At 39.3% G+C, this 20734-nt stretch overlaps 2 protein-coding genes across 7 annotated transcripts in view; one reads left to right on the top strand and one right to left on the bottom strand.

Moving 5' to 3' along the window:
* snx19b (sorting nexin 19b) overlaps positions 1–20734 on the top strand; it is a 35557-nt gene that overhangs the window by 934 nt on the left and 13889 nt on the right. For 2 of the 6 annotated variants that reach the window (XM_077541893.1, XM_077541890.1), the window contains exons 2-13: positions 696–817; positions 888–1069; positions 6763–7001; positions 7681–7875; positions 9073–10260; positions 10984–11182; positions 11282–11382; positions 11476–11595; positions 12437–12561; positions 13292–13385; positions 14255–14414; positions 15294–15426. In XM_077541893.1, coding sequence (XP_077398019.1) covers positions 6798–7001; positions 7681–7875; positions 9073–10260; positions 10984–11182; positions 11282–11382; positions 11476–11595; positions 12437–12561; positions 13292–13385; positions 14255–14414; positions 15294–15426 — 2519 coding nt within the window. In that variant the 5' untranslated portion in view covers positions 696–817; positions 888–1069; positions 6763–6797. Of the gene's footprint in view, positions 1–695; positions 818–887; positions 1070–4679; positions 6112–6762; positions 7002–7680; positions 7876–9072; positions 10261–10983; positions 11183–11281; positions 11383–11475; positions 11596–12436; positions 12562–13291; positions 13386–14254; positions 14415–15293; positions 15427–20734 lie in introns of those variants that run through there. The other 4 variants (XM_077541891.1, XM_077541889.1, XM_077541894.1 and 1 more) reach the window with 4 other exon arrangements.
* Positions 419–5127, bottom strand: il4i1 (interleukin 4 induced 1). The gene is made up of 8 exons (XM_077541895.1): positions 4915–5127; positions 4706–4802; positions 3947–4161; positions 3744–3856; positions 2592–2793; positions 2422–2490; positions 2195–2331; positions 419–1202 (listed from the first exon to the last, which is right to left on the bottom strand). The coding sequence occupies exons 1-8, from the start codon at positions 4957–4959 to the stop codon at positions 437–439; spliced, it is 1644 nt and encodes a 547-aa protein (XP_077398021.1). The 5' UTR covers positions 4960–5127; the 3' UTR covers positions 419–436.

The raw sequence follows: 20734 nt of genomic DNA, 5'->3' as shown, positions 1-20734 counted from the left end.
ACAACACTTTGTAAGGTACAAATAAACAAAAACGCCTCAGTCGAGAGTAGCATGTAAAATATAAATCAACTTAGTATGACTGGGCCATCAGCACACTAGCGATTAGCATTAGCATATGTAAACAATGATAAACGGCGCACGGATGTAATAGCACACACTGACCCAACTGCGCTCTCAACCAAACTCAGACAACTTCTGATTGGCTACAGTAACTGTCAATCACACGGCAAAGTCTAAACGGGCCCCCTCCTTCGTCACAGTCATTGTCACAATTTCACATCAAAAGTGATAAACTGATTTATTTAAATAGAAATGAAAATGTAAATATTACAACTTTGTGTACCTATGAAAACACGTTTGACTTAAGTGTAAAATGCATCTGAATTTTAACTGTTTTTTGTTGTTGTTTTGTTTTGTTTTTTACCCGCCGTGAGGGTTAAATTCTGAGTCTGTTAATATTTTTGGCCGCTCTGAGAGCAGATTTCATGGATGTTTCGATCCAGCCATGAGGTAAGGCGGTGTGTTCCCCCGCAAAGTGTACTCGTCCCTCACTCTGGAATAGTTCTTTGGCATAAAGACCCTGGTAGGGTGTGAACAGGGCAAAAGCTCCCAAGCTGTAGGGGTCCAAGCCCCACTTTTTCACCAGTCCGCCGGTAAATAGAGACCTGATATCCTCTCCATGGATCTTAACCAAGTCGTCCAGGACCAGAGACATCAGCTGGTCTTCGCTCACTCCTTGAAAGAGGGTGGCGTCGTCAGAGCAAGTGTACGATGCGAGCAGGGCCCCTGCGTCCGTTCCTGGGAAGCCGTGGCTGGGGTAATAAATGAAACGAGACGGTCGGTCCGTGATGCTCTTCCCTCCCCTGATGCCCTCTTTCTCCCAAAAGCGCTCCCTGAAGCTGAGGATCACTTTGGTGGAGCTGGCGTAGTGAACTGAGCGCAGGGCTTCCATCTTGTCCCGAGAAAGCGCTGGCTGGAAGTCAATGAAGAGGGTAGCCTTGGCTGTGGCTGTCACCAGGACCTGGTCTACCGTCAGGTTGGTCGGGGAATCCGGAGTGCGCAGGTCCTGGTATGTCACTGTCACTTTTCTGCCTCCTGATTGGTTGATGAGTTTGACTTTGGAGTTGAGGAGGGTTGTGGCGTTTAGCATCCCGTGGAAAGCTGCTGTTAAATGGTCGAAGCCATCAGTCACTTCAAAGTACCTGGAGACACATACAGAGTTAAAAAAAAATCATATATATATATATATATATATATATATATATATATATATATATATATATATATATATATATATATATATATATATATATATATATATATATATATACATACATATTTGTAATGTCAGTTTGAATACTATCATTTATTCTATTTTGCAGCACTTTAGCAACAATGGATATAAAAAGTCTACACACCCCTGTTCAAATGGCAGCAGGTTTTTGTGCGATTAAAGGGGAAGTAAAAAACAAACAAACAAACAAACAAAAAAACTTTACAGTAACATGTTCTATGCACTCCTACTATTCAATGGTATTTTGACAATATTGCTATAAACACACGGAACCTACCAAAACAAAGATTAGAGTCTCTTCTTTCATCAGGTAAAAAAAAGAAAAAAAAGTACAGTTCTATCTGTTTCAGTTTTGCAGCAATTAGCATTAGAAGAAAGCTAAGTTTCATCATTATTCACAAATCTTAGAATTGTGGTGAAACAGCTTGTTTTCATCATGGCCCTGGTTGATTTCTTATGCTCTGCTGCCACCTGCTGGCCATTTTTTGTAATTACTCCATTTTTCCCACCTGTTTTCTGAGGGGCAACATCAAAGCCTTCTATATGCTTTAGCATAAAAACAAAAAAACAAAACAAAACAAAAAACAAAAAAAACGTATAAATACGTCTTTGGGAAACTTAATACATTTAAAATAAAAAATAAAATAAAAATAGAGCAAATAGAAAGCAGTTATGCATTTATTAAATTAATTAGAAAATACAATATATATAATTGCTGACTTGATTACATTTTATATGCTTTATTAACAAATTAAAGTTGAACATTTCTAACGTGGCCCCTTGCATCATTTCATATCCCTGTATGCGGACCTCAAACAAAAATGTCTGAACATCCCTGGTGTAAAATATAAAACATTTGCAGCCAAAATATGACGTATATATATTTAAATATTTTCTTACTCGGTGTTGTCATTGATGTCGGTCTGAATGTACAACATCTCTCGCATGGATGTGTAAAAAAGGCTGTTTTCATTCAGGATGTCTCCAATCATCCGCAACGCACCACGACTCAGATTGCCTTCCTTCACCAAGTATTCCTATCGACAAACAAACAATAATAATAATCATAATTTTTTATTTTTTTTTACACAACTAAATAAATAAGCAGCACTGTGCATGTTCCTTACTTTGACTGTGTAAGAATCATACTTTTCCAACATGGCATTGCAGCCACTTGTCTGAAGATCATCTCTCACCTGTGAAAAGTTTGAAATATTTACTCCATAACTCTTTCGAATCTCAATGTGAGAACTGAATAAGAAGAGTACAAATGCGAAAGCGGAACACGTCCACAAACCTTCCCCAGAGTCTCGCTGAAGAGCTGCGCGGCGGACTTCCCCCTCTCGTCGTCATTCAGCGTGTAGTTAAGCACATCATGGTTGTTCTCCACGGCAAAGTTTTTATGAAGTTTTCCGTTTAGCAAAAAGTAGGTGTTCATGTCGTCTTGGATAAAACGGTTCAAGGGAATTTGTAATTTGGAGGCGAAGGAGAGTAGAATCCTGCGGAAAATCTAAAGTGTTAATCCAAATAAATATGATGGAATGTGAACATGTACCAGTTATTATTTTAAAAAAAATGCATGGATTGGATACAGGCAAACAATAATACTTGATTTCAATCTCTCGACTGCGAGGCAGGCGTGCTGCCCACTGTGCTGTTGCTGCACATTGGCTTGACACAACTGGACTTGACTTGGCTTGAGACAACTGGACTTGGCTTGGCTTGACACAACTGGACTTGGCTTGGCTTGACACAACTGGACTTGGCCTGGCTTGACACAACTGGACTTGGCTTAGCTTGAGACAACTGGACTTGGCTTGGCTTGACACAACTGGACTTGGCTTGGCTTGACACAACTGGACTTGGCCTGGCTTGACACAATGGGGCTTGGCTTGACACAACTGGACTTGGCTTGGCTTGACACAACTGGACTTGGCCTGGCTTGACACAACTGGACTTGGCTTGGCTTGACACAACTGGACTTGGCTTGGCTTGACACAACTGGACTTGGCCTGGCTTGACACAACTGGACTTGGCTTGGCTTGACACAACTGGACTTGGCTTGACACAACTGGACTTGGCTTGTCTTGACACAACTGGACTTGGCTTGGCGCAACTGGACTTGGCTTGGCTTGACACAACTGGACTTGGCTTGGCTTGACGCAACTGGACTTGGCTTGACGTAACTGGACTTGGCTTGGCTTGACACAACTGGACTTGGCTTGGCTTGACACAACTGGACTTGGCTTGACAGAACTGTACTTGATATTATCAATATCGTGAGTCAAATATCGTCACAGTATCGAATCGTGGTTTACCCGTATTGTCCCACCCCTACTGCACATCATTGAAATATATATATTTTTTCAGTTTTAATTCAAACTGTATCAACAAATCTCGAAAATATTTCAATCCAGAATGAAATCAAATGGTCAAAAACTGCACTTACTTGTGAAAGCTGGGGATCCGCATGGCGCCCACCTCTGCATACCAGCCTTCCCTTGTGTTCCTGAAGGTCTCAACACGTCCTCCAATACGGTGACTGGCTTCTAATATGGTCACCTTTGTTGTGCATCAGGTCAAATTGTCATTATTAAATATATTATAGCACAAGAGCTTCTGCACAAACGAGAGCTGACTGAGTCACTTTACCTTATGGCCGGCGTCTTCCAAAAATTTGGCTGCGGTGAGTCCAGCGATGCCCCCGCCGATAATTGCTACGTGTTGAGGTGCCTTGGTGGCAGGGAGTCCTTTATCCACGATATCTAAGAGCTCACTATAGTCTGTGTCTTGAAGGCATTCATACAGGGGGTCTCCAGTGATGTCGCTCACTACAAACACCACAACCCCCAACAGAACGAAAGGAACTGACGGAGGCAAAGAACATGTCAATTTCAGTTGTCAAATTGCACAAATTATATTATATTAAATTACATTTTATTATATTAATTTATATTTTATTTTACTTGTTATGTTGTTATATTATATTAATGTATATTTTCTTTGAATTACATTATATTATATTAAATTATGTTAAATAAGTAGACTAAGTGCAATTTCTGGAGAAATTGCGTGGGAATGCTGAAAGCCGAATGCTAAGATTGGAATGAATGTGGAATGCTTAGAAAGTAAATTGAGAGATAAATTGTGAAATTTTGACCTGCTGGTTATTGGACAACACACTTAACCAGCTGTACCACTGAGCAGTATCAGACACCTGGTAAGCGGGCGTGCAAAGTGATACTTGGAAAAAGTTTGAAAAGAAAAGAAAAAGAAATGAAAAGAAAAAGAAAAGAAAAAGAGAAGAAAAAGAAAAGGCCTGTCTCATTGGAAATGAATGGGGAAAAGTTGATATTAAACATTAAATTTTGTGTGGAGAATAAAAATCACAATACCCAGATTAATACTTACAAATTTTGCACAGTGACATGTGAGTGATCATCTTAACAATGGAAGTCCACAGTCTTGACTTAATTGTTCTGTGGATACTGTCAGAGGGAAATGAAGCCTATAAAGACAAGACACATGATTGATTTCGAGGTTTGAATAAATGTTAAATGACAGCAAAATTAAAACACAAATCAAACTTGGAGTGAAGTCAAAGTGTGCATTTTACTTACCTTTAATAAAGGCAATGTCTCACAAGATGTCATCTGCCGATTCATGACTCAGGATGCAAGTGTCCCTTGCTGAGCGAAACTCTTAATAACATATTTGCAGTCTAAACAAAGGCGTGCTAGAAAACCGGGTTGTTTGGTATGTATGAATTTGCGTATATTAACGGGGGGACCTTGCGGCGTCGAAGGTCTTCCAGAAACATTTTCCCACGCCAGCTCAAGAGTCAACCACACTGAACAAATAAGATTAGTGAGGTTAAACTAGTAAGCACAGCCCATTTCCTCCATCTTCACTCATTTTAATACCTGACTCTGCTAATAATTCAAACGTCTTATTCAAAAGTACTCCAGACTGGCATGTCAGGCGCATACAGATTAAAACTAATTTGCAATAAAGCCTTCTTTAATTCACTATTTAATTCTCATTGCATTTTAGAATTTTTATAATTATTGCAAGTAAAGTGACTAGTGGGGCAAAAACATTTAAATCCTACTTTAAACTATTACTGCCTTAACTCTCCAATTAAAAGTAAAAGTAAGTACAAATCTTCATACTCTGCTCTTTAATTAATACTTAACAAATATAAGTTCTGAATTGGTTGCTTGTGCAGCAGAAATTTTAGAGCGGCACTATGGTGGTGTGGATGACATAGTACACAACAGGTTATGAAAGTATCTTGCAATGTGTGTTTATTTTTGTATAAAATGGGGAAATTATGTCATCTACTAGTGGTTGGGCATCATTAAAGTTTTTTCCAAGTTTGACATTTACAGTGGAGCATAATCAGATTCTCCCCCATCTAGCCCCGTTGGGAAAAAATATAATTGACAAATGACAAGTATACTTTTAATGAGTTAAGCATCAATTATGACAATGCACAGCAGTTGTCATAATGTAAACATTCAATGACCTCATTAAGGGTTAAATGCCCTTTCCAGAAAATGCAGGCGTTTCAAAAAGGCACGCGTGCATGTTCGATTTAGATTCGTTGATTTATAAGTTTTAAATTGTTTTATATTTTATTTTCAATGCTGCAATTTATTATCTACGCTACAGTAAAGTAACCGTTTGCTAGTTTGAGTGGGCGTTTCACCTCAGCAATGACGTCACGCTACCGGAAGTAAACAGCTCACGAGACGCTTCAAACAGCTTGGAGGTTATTGTTGTTCTGTTCTATACCATGGTAAGCATATGCTAAGGTAAGATCATGTATTTGTGTTGTTCTGACCGGCCCAGAGCAAGTCCACCACATTATCATTATTGTACCTTTCGACCCCACAATGTCGTCATTTTGCTGCTTCGCCGTATAAACGTTGCATTTAGAAACCTGTAACAAGCGGGGATACGTAACGGGTTTCAAATGTAACGCGTAGCCTCGCAAGTCTGCACAACCATGGAGAGAATTGTATTTATTTGCTTTGGTGCTCGACTGCTAAAACGTTAAAAATGAACAAAACACGGTGACACGTTGGAAATGTAATCAATAAATAGCTATTAATAAGCGTTCGCTTTGCAAACGGTGGTATTAGGCATCAAAAAAACTCGATTGATTTAGAGCTAATGTCAACTACCGTGGAACTTAGCTGGATGGTTGAGGTAGTTCATGTTCCTCAAAACCGTAATTCTGTATGTACAAAGGACGTAGGCTACCAATAAAATTCTACTAGAAGTGAATTTATATTTTGACTTCAAACTGTGCTTCTCGTAGGATTTACGTGATAGTAGGCTATGTTGTTTTTTTCAGTTTCATTTTCTGTTTACGTGCGCATATATGCATGAGAGCGTAGTCTAGCTAGTTTTCTAGCTTTTAATAAACGACCTAACACGTATGTTTCCAATTTGTTTTCAAGGTCTGATGCATGTTTGACAAGCATCCCTCAGTGTCATGGCAGAGGTGCTGGGACAGAGGAGTATTTTTGGCCTTGGCGTGCTGTTGGCTTGGCTTGTTCTTTTCCATCTGCTTGTTAATATCTGGCTGCTGTGCGTGTTCACCAGCCTCCTCGTGGTACTTGGGGGCTGGCTTGGCTCACAGGCTATCTTGGAATCCAACAGCGTGATTCACCTGGAGAGATTTATCACTCTGGCACAGGTAAGTCATCGCCTATATACTCCAAATAAGCATCATCACGGTATGCACTTGATAGAGATTTAATTTGGTTCACTGCAATCATTTAAAATACAATATATCCTACTTGTCATCTTCTGGATTTTGTCACTCATGGATTCCAATACAAGTTGATAAAAACACAATTCGCCGTGTACATTATAAGTATGCTCAGTTGGTAAATTAAATTCATAGTCAGCCTCATTCTAAGACTAAAATGCCACAAATGAGTTCATTCTTCAAATATAAACAGACGCCATTTTTGCTCATTTGTCTTTTTAACATGTTGAACCTTACAATATCACAAACAAACAAACAAAAACGACACCCATTATCTTCTCTGCTGACCCTGGCTTGTGCCCTAAAATGCGGCGACTAAAATGCGAGTAATACCAAAAAAATTTAACATTATTTGGGTTTCTTCAAAGGGACTTAAAATGGTGGCAGGTGTGTGCTGACTCCTATTTAACTCGAGTTTGAACTTTATTAATTTAGAACAATGACCAGGAAAAAAAAAAAAAAAGATAATTGAAGAGGGTGTGTAGACTTTTTATATCCACTATTAATGCTGTGTGACTAGATAGTTTGACACAAAGCTGACTGATTACCTTCTAGCATTACATACTAAACCTCCAATTTCACTTCCCTCGTTGCTCATTTTCAGATTCCTTCCACCGTGGAGGATGACCATCACCTGGACCAAGAAATCCACAATTCGGTGACGAAGATTGTCCGGGACTTTGTTTCCTCCTGGTACACGACCGTGTCCTCTGAGAGTGGCTTTGAAAAGGAGGTTCATGAGGCCATGATTTCTATGGGCATGGAGCTGAAGAGGCGTGCAAAGCAATTAGACCGACCGGTAACTATTTTGTAAGACATGAACCCTTGTTGGATCATGGATGTACTTTGGCTTGTATGCAAAAACAGTGGGTGGAGTTTGCATGTTCTCCCCGTGCCCGCGTGGGTCTTCTCCGGGTACTCCGGTCTCCTCCCACATTCCAAAGACATGCATGGCAGGTTCATTGGGAGCTCCGAATTGTCCCGAGATGTGCTTGTGAGTGTGGATGGTTGTTCGTCTCCGTGTGCCCTGCGATTGGTTGGCAACCGGTTCAGGGTGTACCCCGCCTACTACCCGAAGACAGCTGGGATAGGCTCCAGCACCACCCACGACCCTTGTGAGGAGCAAGCGGTTAAAAAAAAGGATGGATGGATGGATTTCTCGCTTTTGACTTCCTACTTCTATCAAATGTAATCTAATATCAAAATACAAAATGAAGTGATTTCCGTGGCAATAATATTGTTGGCTATGAATTTGAAATGTGCCATATGTTCAACTTGGTCTATATCTTAGGGCTGTGCAGTTAATCAAAATTCAATTATTACACTGACGCCACAATTGCAAAAATTGGCATAATCGTTAAAAGAAGAGAAAAGATTATTAATACTAGTTTTGAGCTTTTTAAATTTATTTATTTGCACCTTTTTTTCTTTTAAAATTGCTCATTTAATAAGTCTTGTTTGATCCAAAATGAACTTGCATATATAGTTTCAAAGAATTTTTTTTTTTTTTTTACACGTTTAAACATTTTCTTGTTTTGTACCAAAAAACAAATGATTGTCCTAATCGTGATTTTAATTATTACCAAATTAACCATGAATAATATTTTCTTCAAAATAGAGCAGCCCTACTATAACTAACTTATCGGCTTAACTTTACAATTCTTTTAAAACTACAATTTGTTAAAAACCCTAAATATACCAATACATTGGGGAAATATTATCCATCCATCCATCCATCCATCCATGCATTTTCTTGACCGCTTATTCCTCACAAGGGTCGCGGGGGGTGCTGGAGCCTATCTCAGCTGGCTTTGGGCAGTTGGCGGGGGACACCCTGAACCGGTTGCCAGCCAATCGCAGTGGAAAAATATTAGTCTGGGCAAATTTTTTGTTGGAGCACGCCTCCTGATTGTTTAGTTGTTTTTGAAAATGTACGGATCAGTGAATTTGCTGCCTACTTTTTTTTTTTTTTTTTTGGCTTTTTGTATTGCTGCAGAGACTGACCCAGAGGATCTTGGAAATGTTTGGCTGCCATCTGCAGGACTACCTTCGAGCCAAGGAGCTGGTCGCCCAGCAGCAGGCGTCCCCGTCTCCAAAAGCCAACAGTGAGAAGGAAAGGTTATGGCGGGCATATTCCAAGGTGGCCACGCCTCACCGTGTTATGACCAGCGAGGCGGTGCAAGTCAATTACACAAGAGCTCTGGTGGACTTATTGCTGCACGTTTTGGTGCCCCCACCTCACCTGGAAACGTGCACGGGACGATTTGTTGTCGGAGAACTCATCACCTGCAATGTCCTGCTCCCTCTTTTTGATAAATTGTCCGACCCAGATTGGTTAAATCTGTTCATGATAGACATATTTGGCAGTTGTGATAAATCGAGGGAGGCGATTGGGGAAGAGACGCCGGATTTGTCGGTACCGCTTCCCTCGACTGGATTGGAGCTCCCTCTCCCACAAGAGTACGCCCATCAAAGCAGTGCTGATGTTCCTTCTCCAAAAGCTCCAACTGAAAGAGAAAATTCCATCGAGTTGATCTTGCCTCTGCACGATGGCGCAATTTCAGACGAGGTCTTTTGTGAACAAAATAGCACCGAAGAGGAGACAAGTCCCACCTTAAGAAATTCTTTGAGCGAAATCAGCCCAAACGCCTTTTATCAAGAAAACGATTCGGATTTGGACTCCCCATTAACCGACGACAAGCTGAACTCTGTCGACTCCTTAGTCATGATAGGACAAGATGTTTTGTATGACCAACATAAAGAATGTGGACTTGAAATCGATAACGGCAAAGACTTGGAGGGTCTTTGTTCCGATCAATTTGATCTCTTCCGCCCTGTCGTCTTGGCGGATTCAGAGACTTCCGGGCACCCAAATGGCTCATTGGAAAGAACGCCAGCGAACACTCCCATCAGCGGTCTTCGGAATCTGGAGAGTGACGGTGGTTTCTCTCCAGCAAACCGAGCAAGGGAGCCTCCTCTGGTTGTTGAACCGGTCGGGAACAACAACGAACCGACTGTCATCAGCCCACCGCACGGTTCTTCTCCCTTGCCTTCGTTCAGTTTCGAGCCTCTAAGCAGCCCGGATGGACCAATAATGATCCAAAACCTTCGTATCACTGGCACCATCACAGCTAAGGAACACCGTGGGACCGGCTCACACCCTTACACACTTTACACCATCAAGGTAAGAACTGTCAAATATATTATCCATATTTCTCAGTTCTATAGCTGTCTGAACTTGAATGCTTTGATATGTCGAGGTGATCAGCTATATTTTGTTCAGGGGTGCACTGACAGATCTTTAACTCATTCACTCGCAGCCATTCTCACATTTCGCAATCCCGTTCGCTCCCGGCTGTTTGACTGGATTTCGACTGATTTTGCAAGGGCCACAGAATATTGTGTTCTATTGCTATAAAAGCATGGAACCTATCAAAAGAAAGATTAAAGTCTCTTCATTCATCAGGAAAAAAAAAGTATGTTTCTATCTGTTTCCGTTTTGCAGCAATTAGTATTAGAAGAGAGCTAAGTTTCATCAGTTTTTACAAATCCTTTGCTCTGCTGCCACCTGCTGGTCGTTTGTGTAATAACTACCATTTCTGCAACCGTTCTTTGCAGTTGAGTGGCTGCATCAAAGTCTTCTGTATGCTTTAGCATAAAAAAACAAAACGTATAAATATGTCTTTGGGACACTTAAAACATAAAAAAAAACGTATTTACACGTTATTGGGAGCAAATGAGTTAAAAAAAAATCTCACCTGCTGGTCTCGATTTTTGTGGATTCAGATTTATTTTTTGTTTTTCATAAGCAACACACCTTCAATGTTCTAATCATGTTTTATTTTAAAACATTGAATAATACCTTTTTTTTAAATTTTTTTTTTTTTTTTTTTTTTATGTCTTCCAGTATGAGACGGCGATGGCGTGTGACAACCCGGGACGCATTCATGCATGCTCGGAGGACGGGGACGTCTTGAACTCGGGTTTTGAAAGTCCATCTTCCGTCCACCCGGTGGCCTACCACATGGTCAACAGACGATACAGTGAATTTCTCAACCTACAAGCGCGCGTGGAAGAGAGAACAGAATTAAAGAAACTCATCAAAGGTAGTTTTTGAAGTGCATTCCATTTTGAAATGTTAATAAAAAATGTATGTGCACGTGCCCAGTGTGAGTCCACATCTAGATGACTTAACTGTTTTGAAGGTGTCAAAGGACCAAAGAAAATATTTCCAGACATGCCCTTCGGAAACATGGACAGTGACAAGATAGAGGCCAGGAAAGGAATGCTGGAGACCTTTCTAAAGGTGTGTAATTCATTTCCACTTCATCCAATCCAAATTTGTTTTGCTGCCCAATGTCATCGTTAAGGCGAAGTCCTTGTTTTTAATTTCCTGTAGCATCTTTGCGCCATTCCGGAAATAGCCAACAGTGAGCAGATGCAGGAGTTTCTGGCTCTCAATACGGACGCTCGGATTGCCTTCGTCAAGAAACCTTTTATTGTGTCACGCATTGACAAGGTTTGTTGGTGGTCATTTCATTGCATTGGCCGAAACTGATCGGTTAACAGTATTTTACTCTCACTATGAAAAATACATGCACTCACATTTCACTTTTGATATCTTGTAGCCTGGCTAGAAATAGATGCGCAAGACTTTTTTTTACGGTAGCACGATGACACAAATGATGTTTAGTAGGGATGTAACGACAAGCGCAATATCGTGATATCGTGATATTAAAACAGCCACAATATTGTCGTCGTCAGGTTCACGATATATAAATGCAACATATCTGTTTAAAAAAAAAATAAATAGTCAGGTTGATTTCCATTTGTGCAGTTCTAGCACCCTCTGGTGGCTAGTTTTTTTTTTTTTTAGTGCAATTTAATTTTCATTAGGGATGTTTTGGCCCTTTTATGTTTAAAATCGACACTAATTATCAGATGAAGGGGAACGTAATATGATTGTGAAGCAAGTCAATATGTGGAGGAACTCAATGTGTGCGTGCATTAACAACATAACATAATAATAATAATAATAATTACATTGATTACTTTTCTTAGCGTGAGCTCATTTTTTTTTATTTTTTTTTTACAATATTGTGAACTTTTGTAAATATCGCCAACGCTCCCACAATATCGTGATAATTATTGTATCATGAGCTTCATATCGTGATAATATCGTATCGTGACATTCGGATATCGTTACATCCCTAATGTTTACTGTTTAGGTGCCTTATTTTGCCATTGAAATAATTAGCACTATAGTTGCCATCAATACAAAAAAAAAAAAAAAAAAGAGCTTGATGAATGCACACGCTGCAATGTTTGCTTGTTTGTAAGATTTTGTGTGTTTTTTGCAGATTGTGGTGAATGCAATCGTGGACACTCTGAAGACAGCATTTCCTCGTTCAGAGCCTCAGAGTCCAACTGAGGAAAATGAGGGCGAGGTGGATGGGGGGAAACTTAATACTGACAAAAAGAGCAAGTATGTGATTTAGAATACATACAGTCTACATCATATCCACGAAAAAAAAAAGAAAAAGCAAATCATGCCTACTGAGGGAAGTGTACCGTAAGATTTGCAACCTTCCTGCACTGCCAAGGATCGAAAATTCATATTTTCATTATCTTATTAATATTTTGTATGTATTTTATTAACTTTAAACCCTCTTGGGAAATTCACACAAGTCATTTACTCGACTGTGTGTATGGTGAGAGTCAAACAAGACCAATTTTGCAATCACTAACTGCTGTTGACTTTTTAATGGCAAATGATATTACTCCCATTTCTAAATAGATTTTGATCCGAAAGGGTTATGGCTCCCTTGCCACAAGTTATTTCTCTTTCAGTGAAAGACAAGACTATGAACAGAAAAGTAATAAGATAGGGATTCGTCGATGACCTGAAACTAACAAACCATTCAGTCAGATCTACTTTATACTCACTCACCGTACTTGTGCTTGACACTCTGTTTTTACATCTGGAGGTGATCTCATAGCGTTATTTGAACTGGGATCTGCTAAAATTATTTCAAGTTTTATGCTGCCATACGCACTGCGTCTTGAAAGTAGTCCACAACTCATTCAAAGATGTGCATTTAACTACACACGAAATGATTTAAAAAGAAATTGATGTTAAATTAACTTAATAGTTTTGTGTACCTGTCGACATGAAAAAGATTGAGCGAAATGATTTTCTTCCTCTCTTCTCTCAGATCACGCCTGAAATTCTCCAGCAAAAGCATCCCATTTATGAATGGCTCAGATATACGACCACCTGTCTTGTTTAGCTTGGAACCAGCTCACACGGTAAGTTATGAACTCATTTGCTCCCAATAACGTGTAAATACGTATTTTTTTTATTTTTTATTTTTTTTAATGTTCTAAGTGTCCCAAAGACGTACGGTTTTTTTTGTTTTTTTTTTATGCTAGAGCATACAGAAGGCTTTGATGCAGCCTCTCAACTGCAAAGAATGATTGCAAAAATGGTAATTATTACACAAACGGCCAGCAGGTGGCAGCAGAGCAAAGGAGATCAACCAGGGCCATCTAGAAAAAAGCTCAATTACTTATAATTTTGAATAGATTTGTGAAAACTGATGAAACTGAGCTCTCTTCTAATGCTAATTGCTGCAAAACGGAAACAGATGGAAACATACTTTTTTTTTTCATGATGTAAGGAGAGACTTTAATCTTTCTTTTGATAGGTTCCATGCTTTTATAGCAATAGAACACAATATTCTGTGGGCCTTGCAAAATCAGTCCAAATCCAGTAAAACAGCCGGGAGCGAACGGGACTGAGAAATGTGAAAATGGCTGCTGGGAGGGAATGAGTTAATTCATTTGATTTTGGAGTCATCCATAACTGTTTTTCGTTGTTTTGGTACACTGTAGAACATTTTTCAAGGCTCGAAATATATATATTTTTTCTTTGTGCTGTCTTTTTTTTTAAGTCAATGACGAGAAGTTGGAGAACGCTCGTGTTCACTTCAGTTTCATTCGGCAACAGACACAATACTACTTTTGTCTCGGCGCAGTTCTGCGAATTCGGCAAATTCCAAATTTTGACACGCAAACTGCGACGTGAACCCCGTTTATTTCGAGATTTGTGTTTAGTCGACTGGTATTTTGAGTTTTTTATATATTTTTTTGTGTGTTTCTATGCTCTAAATTCACAGGTGTTTGACAGAATGTCGTTGGAGGACCTGCAAAATTTTATCTATAAACAGGAGAATCTGTCCCTCACGTCGATGCCAACTTTCGAGGACTGTCCAATTCTTCCACAACACGGACATTTCCAGCGCGAATGTGCTGTCGGAAAGCAAAGACAAGGACATGGTAAGGCTTAAGTTGTAATGGCGTATTTGTTGTCTTTGTCAAGACTTCAGACCTGATGTTGACTATGCACAAACTAAACAAAGATGTTATTCTGGCTGGTGAATGTGAGTGCATGCAGCATTCCAACAGATCTCTCAATTGGTTAACGTGTACAAATGGTTTTGTAGATAGTGTTAGCTAGCTCATTTGTTAGTTAGCAGGACTTTGAGCACCACTGGCAATGCTTTAACAAACGACAACAGAGGGCAAATTTACAGCCTGCCATTTTTAATGGCCTGTGGCATATATTAAAAAAAACAACAACATTTACTCAGCCCGTAATGCTATGAAAAAAATAAAAAAATAAAAATAAAAATAAAAATGAATAAAGTGTGAGGGTATGGCAGCATGAAAATTGCGGGTGTGGAAAAAGTGGGCGTGGTTGCTACGCAGACATCGCTAGTATGAATAAATTGTTTTTGTATTGAGCTTGTCTTTACATGTAAAGATGTAAAGACCAAAAAAAAAAATATCAACATACCTTTTCATAATGCCAGGTGGATAAAGATAATTCATTTTCAGAGGCAAAAATGATTTGCTCCTCTTTCTGCTTGTGCTACAGTGCGATTTGTAAACATACCACACTAAAGGTCATTACGTAAAAATCAACATTAGAGATGCAGTATTGTAATCTATCCACACGAGGGCAGTGTTAGTAAACAGACGGAGTGGAGAAACCATAGCTACATTTTCTGCATGGTTGTAAGCCGTCTTGATGGCATGCTCAATATCTGAAGCAATATTTTTATAACAGTACTTGATTAAAAATGCTGGTAATGGCAGGGATCAGAAAAAACAAAAATGCATGGTGACGTTATGTTTTCTATGCCGTGGGCACAGGTGCAGCTGAGATGGCGTTGGCTGACGTCTCTTTGAACATCCTGTGTCTGCTCATGAGAGAGCAGTGGAGCTGGCTGTGCACTGAGAACGTTCAAAGGACCGTCAGGCTGCTGTTTGGGACCCTGATTAACAGGTGATATTCATGCAGGCACGTTGAGGTGCCACTATAAAGAAGCACATTTAAGTAAGAAGCAGATTTTATAACTACAGAATCGACAAACGAGTCTTGACCAACAAGTAAATTAATTTGTCTGAGCCAAATGACTAAAATTGTGATTAGCAGTGTTGTATCTAACATGCCATCATTTACAACTTAATGGCATTGATAAATGGCCTAATTTTTGACATCGAAGTTCCAGTAAGTCCAAAAAGTTTTGATACTGAATTGGATAAAAAAATTAATATCAATTTAAGTTGAAAGTAGACAGAAATATTGCTAAGTTGACAAAGGTCATAGTTCATAGCGATAATACTTAGACATGTTTACATAATTATTATTTTTTTAGAGCAAGGACTGTCAACATAAATGTTGGATGGTGCCACCGTTTTTACGCTAGTGCTACTGGGCTGACACATAGGACCGCAAACTTCCTAACCATATGCACTAGGGGTGTCACGATAAAGGCAACATCGTGATATCGCGATATTAAAACTGCCACAATATCGTCGTCGTCATGTCCGCAATATTTAAAAGGAACACATCTGTTCAAAAAAGTCAGGTTGATTTCCATTTGTGCTGTTCTAGCCCCCCTCTAGTGGCTAGTTTATTAGTGCAATTTAATTTTCATTAGGGATGTTTTGGCCTTCTATGTTTAAAATCTCTGCTAATTGTCAGATGATTTGATAATTTGCTTGTGAAGCGATCAGTGTGCTTGCATATAGAGAGCGAATGTTCTTTTTTTGTCAAGGTTCGTTCTTGGTTACGAACTGTCGCAAAGGCTTTTGGCAGACGTTTCAATGGTCGCAAACTGTTTTTCTTGCAACAAAAAAATATTTTTTATTAAATTTAATTAAATGTATTACATTTGATTTCATGATCTGTTCTTATTGCTGCTGGACATGTAAATTTCCCAGAGGGAGCCATCCCAAAGGGATCAATAAAGTCAAGTCTAAGTCTAACATGAAAACTGTTGGCGAACGTCTGCCAAATGTCCTTGAACGACCCCTGACGAAAGAACATTTGCTACGTGCGAGCCTTCGCCGCTTGGTGAGATACGGACGGGCTTCCGAGCATTCCAGCCGCTATTTGGTATTATTTACGTTGGGTGCTTCTTGACTTGTGTCGGCACTTTGACAAGATTTTGCAGCAAAGAAAGAATTGCTGGAAACTGCGTTTGAACTCAAACGTTCGACTTTGCCAGGGCGGGACACGAAGATGCGTTTTTCCGAGTGGAGGTTCCACAGAGAGGGAAGATGTTTATGAGCCGAAGGGACATGGGAGACGTGCTGGGTGTTGGGAGAGTTTATAGGGTTGATGGAAGTTGAATTACGGGCCCCTGCAACGTTTTTCCAAAAATAAGCCATGTCAAGAGGTGCTTTCTTTCATTTTTTGATACTTTTATGACCTTCCATTTTACATTTGTTGTAAAATAAAATCAAAACAATGACAAACTGCACTGCTACCACTGCAGAAACTGTACATTATTTACAGTGTCAGTGACCCTGAAGAAGTAGTCTTGTGATAAACTACACAAACATTTGTTTATTTTTTATTTTTTATTTTTATTTATTTATTTATTCATTTATTTTTAAGCGAGAGCTCAGAATTGTTCCGATTCAACATCTTATCATCATTGCTCTTTATTTTTTATTTTTTAATATATTTTATGTGTTTATGCGCGTGCGTGTAAATACGTGTACATTTCTACTCATTAATTAACCTAAAACCTAATAAAAATCCCATTACCCTTCACCTTAACCGGATACTTCAGAGTCTCGCCAGAGTCGTGAGGTTCAGAAGGTCAGGAGACCAGAGGAAAGGTCAAAGAAAAGAAAGATAAATCAAAGTAAAAATCCAGCACCAACTAAACATTTCCTTCCATCCGCATGGTTACAAAATCAGAGTCTTACGCCAACCCCAGAAACCTCGAAATTCCAACAAATGAAAGAGATCTCAAGAGACCAGAGTAAAAACTAAAGAGAGGATGGAGGGAAGGGGCAGAGGAGAAAGCACCAGAGGAGGGGCGGTCCACCAGAACCCCGAGCCCAAACATTTGTTTCTGACAGCTATGTCAAATAGCTGCCGGTAAACTAATATGCCGACAGTGCTGTCCACTTGCGGCCTTCTCGACTAATGGCGTGACCCGATGCTCCCGAAGGGTGTCGGTACCAAAATATTGTTGCTTCATTTTGATACAGCGTCTGCTATTTTAAATAGTTCCAACTGCCGAGTATGGCGGCGGGCCTTGTGCTTTTGTTTGACCTCGTCTATATTAAGGCTGCGGTCTGTCAGCGCTGCAGTTGACAGCTCCGTGTGGCAGCTATTTCCTCTCGTTTGTCATGTTTGGACAGCACACGGGAGCATCTTCTCCCTTACTGTCTTAGAACAAATTTGATTTTTTTTTTTTTTTGTGGAATCATATTGCTGTTATGCATGCACTTTTAAAGTAGACAAACATCATTGGAACACTGGTTGCAGCTGTGGAGACAACCTGGGTTGTTGTTGTTGTTATGATCGTAATTTCACAATATTATTTTCAGAGCTTCCGCAAATGGACTAGTGATGATATGATACTACTTTTTTTTTCCCAGACAAATACAAACTCTTGAGTAGTCACCAAGTACTGATACTCGTAATTTGGAGCAGGGGTGTCCAAACGATGGCCCGCCGTCCATTTTTTTCAGTGGCTCGAGACATATGCTAAAAATGTCATTTGACTCAGTTCAAATCAAATAAAAACAAAAATGTTTGGAGATGGTCAAAGTAAGAAGGGAGGGTGTCAAAAAATACACGTGCTAATTAGGGGTGTTAAAAAAAATTCGATTCGGCGATTTATCGCGATACTACATCGCGCGATTCTCGAATCGATTAAAAAAAACAACTTTTTTTCTTTTTTTCTTTTTTTTTTTGTGTGTGTGTGTGTGTGAATCGATTTTTAAACTTCCATTTTTAATGGAAAAATATTCAACAAAACGTCTGACTTCGGGTTAGGATTCACACCTTGAGCATGGAAGAATGTTATATGAACGGAACATTAAGCCTTAATATTTTATTTTAATGCTGTTCAAACATGAAACAGATTACAACCTCTATAAGACTGAAATTTCAGATAAATAAATAATACATTTTCATATAAATCTTACACTCTACAAGCTTACTGATTAGTAATTTCTAAATTTGAATGAAAAAAAATCGCAACAATCGACTTATAAATTCGTATCGGGATTAATTGGTATCGAATCGAATCGTGACCTGTGAATCGTGATACGAATCGAATCGTCAGGTACTAGGCAATTCACACCCCTACGTGCTATATTAAAGGTTATTTTAGTTAACTAAAACTAACGAAAAAACTAAAATTAAAAAAACAAACAAAAACGAAGATGCTTTTTAAAAAAAGAAAACTTAACTGAAACTACATTTTAGGTTTACAAAACTAACTAAAATAAAACTCTAATTATAGCAAACATGTCCTTTGTTTTAGTCTTCGGTAATTAATTGAATGCACGAGCCTTTTGGGATGATTTGAAATGTGACTTTTAGTAGATTTATTTTGATATAAACCGGAATAATGACGTCGTACCCATGGTGTTTTTTAAATGTTGCGCACGAGTAATACACATAAAAAAAAAAAATGGGTTGGGATCCGTGTTTACAGTATACAACATAATTGTCCCCTCCAAAGTCCAAGTAGTGCTGCTGCACTCTGCCCTCTTCTGCACCTGTCTCACAATGACTGAGTGATCCTTTATTTTTACTTCCTAAAATGGCACATTAATGCTCACATGAACAATTCCGGTGGGACTTGCGAGTCCTTGATGACAACTTGATGTTGGAGGTGAGGATGAGTCGAAGATTCAAAGCCTGTCGGCAGCCGTCTTTAGGGAATGACCTCAGTCCTGGAGTCGGTGTGTTTCTTTCACTGTTTATGCTTCACTCTTTGAGAGGTCTTTCTTATCATTGAGCGTTTGCTCGAGTTTCAGTCGGCGTAGATCTGTGCTTCTCAAATAGTGGGGCGGGCCCCCCCAGGGGGGCGCGTTTGACCTCGGGGAACATGCTTTTTTATTTTTTTATTTCTATTTTATTTTTTTGTGTTTTTTTTTTTTTTTTACTCTCCTAGAATAAAGTGCAATTGCACCTCCACTACATTAGGGGGCAGTGGCGCGCTCATTATTGGCAGAGTGTGCGCAGGGAGCATTCGCTCGGTGGTGTAGGAGTTTTGTTTGCACTGAGCATGCGCGCTTTGCACACAGCAAAAGAAAATCAGCACAAATTATTTTAGATATTTTTGTTTTGCAGGTTACATTTTTTTTTTTAAATATTGTGCTCCTGAGTTAATGTGGGTATCAGTTTAAATGCATTATTATTTATTGATTTTATGTCATTTTATTTTTTCCGTATCATATGATGGTCAGTCAAAAAATGTTTATAGTTTAATGAAGGATTTAATTTTATTTTTGAATTTCAGATGTAGATGTCTATATTTTTATTTATAGACAGATGATACTGTGTGTGTGTGTGTGGGGGGGGGGGGGGGGGGTGTTTTCTTCTTAATATGAGTATGCGGTTATACGCCAACATGATATAAAAGGCTTATTTTTGTATGGGGTATTCGATATTACTAGTGAGGACAAATGAACGTGGCAGGTCTAGTTTGCTCGTTATAGTTGACATGAATGATGGCTATTTTTTTTACACGATTGTAATGGTAAAAAGTTGGTAATAAATAGTGTGTTCTTATATGAAAAAAAAAAAAAAGAATATTTTCCGGGCGATGTGATACTTATGAGTTTCGACACATCTGGGCCAACGTCATATATAATTGACCAGATCCATTTGCAGGTCCTCTACTGTTTAGCCAGCTGCAGACTTGGAAAACTTGAGGAAAAACCCACATTGGCCTAATTTACCACATCCAAAAAATATTTACTATCAGGTATCTGTTTTGATATATCAGCAGGATTACAATAGTAGCCATTTGTCTTTGGGTTTGATTACCCCTGATTTGTTATCTGTCAAGAGCCTAACTGTCTTCCAGATGGGATTTTAACAGCAGTGGTTCCCATAGTTTATTAGTTTGGACACTGTGTTTCAACTGGCACTTCTTCCTGACTGCATGCTTTTGTTTGTTTTTGTTTTTTTTTCATCATGCGCAAACACAACGTATTATGGCAAATCAAGCACGTTTCCAGGGATGAGAAGCTCGCTCATCCGGGAGGGACTCGGAGTCGAGCCGCTGCTCCTCCGCGTTGAGAGGGGCCAGCTGAGGTGGCTCGGGCAT

Source organism: Festucalex cinctus, chromosome 13 (assembly GCF_051991245.1).
Source record: "Festucalex cinctus isolate MCC-2025b chromosome 13, RoL_Fcin_1.0, whole genome shotgun sequence".
In the NCBI taxonomy this organism is placed as follows: Eukaryota; Metazoa; Chordata; class Actinopteri; order Syngnathiformes; family Syngnathidae; genus Festucalex; species Festucalex cinctus.
This window is presented reverse-complemented; position numbering and strand designations above follow the sequence as displayed.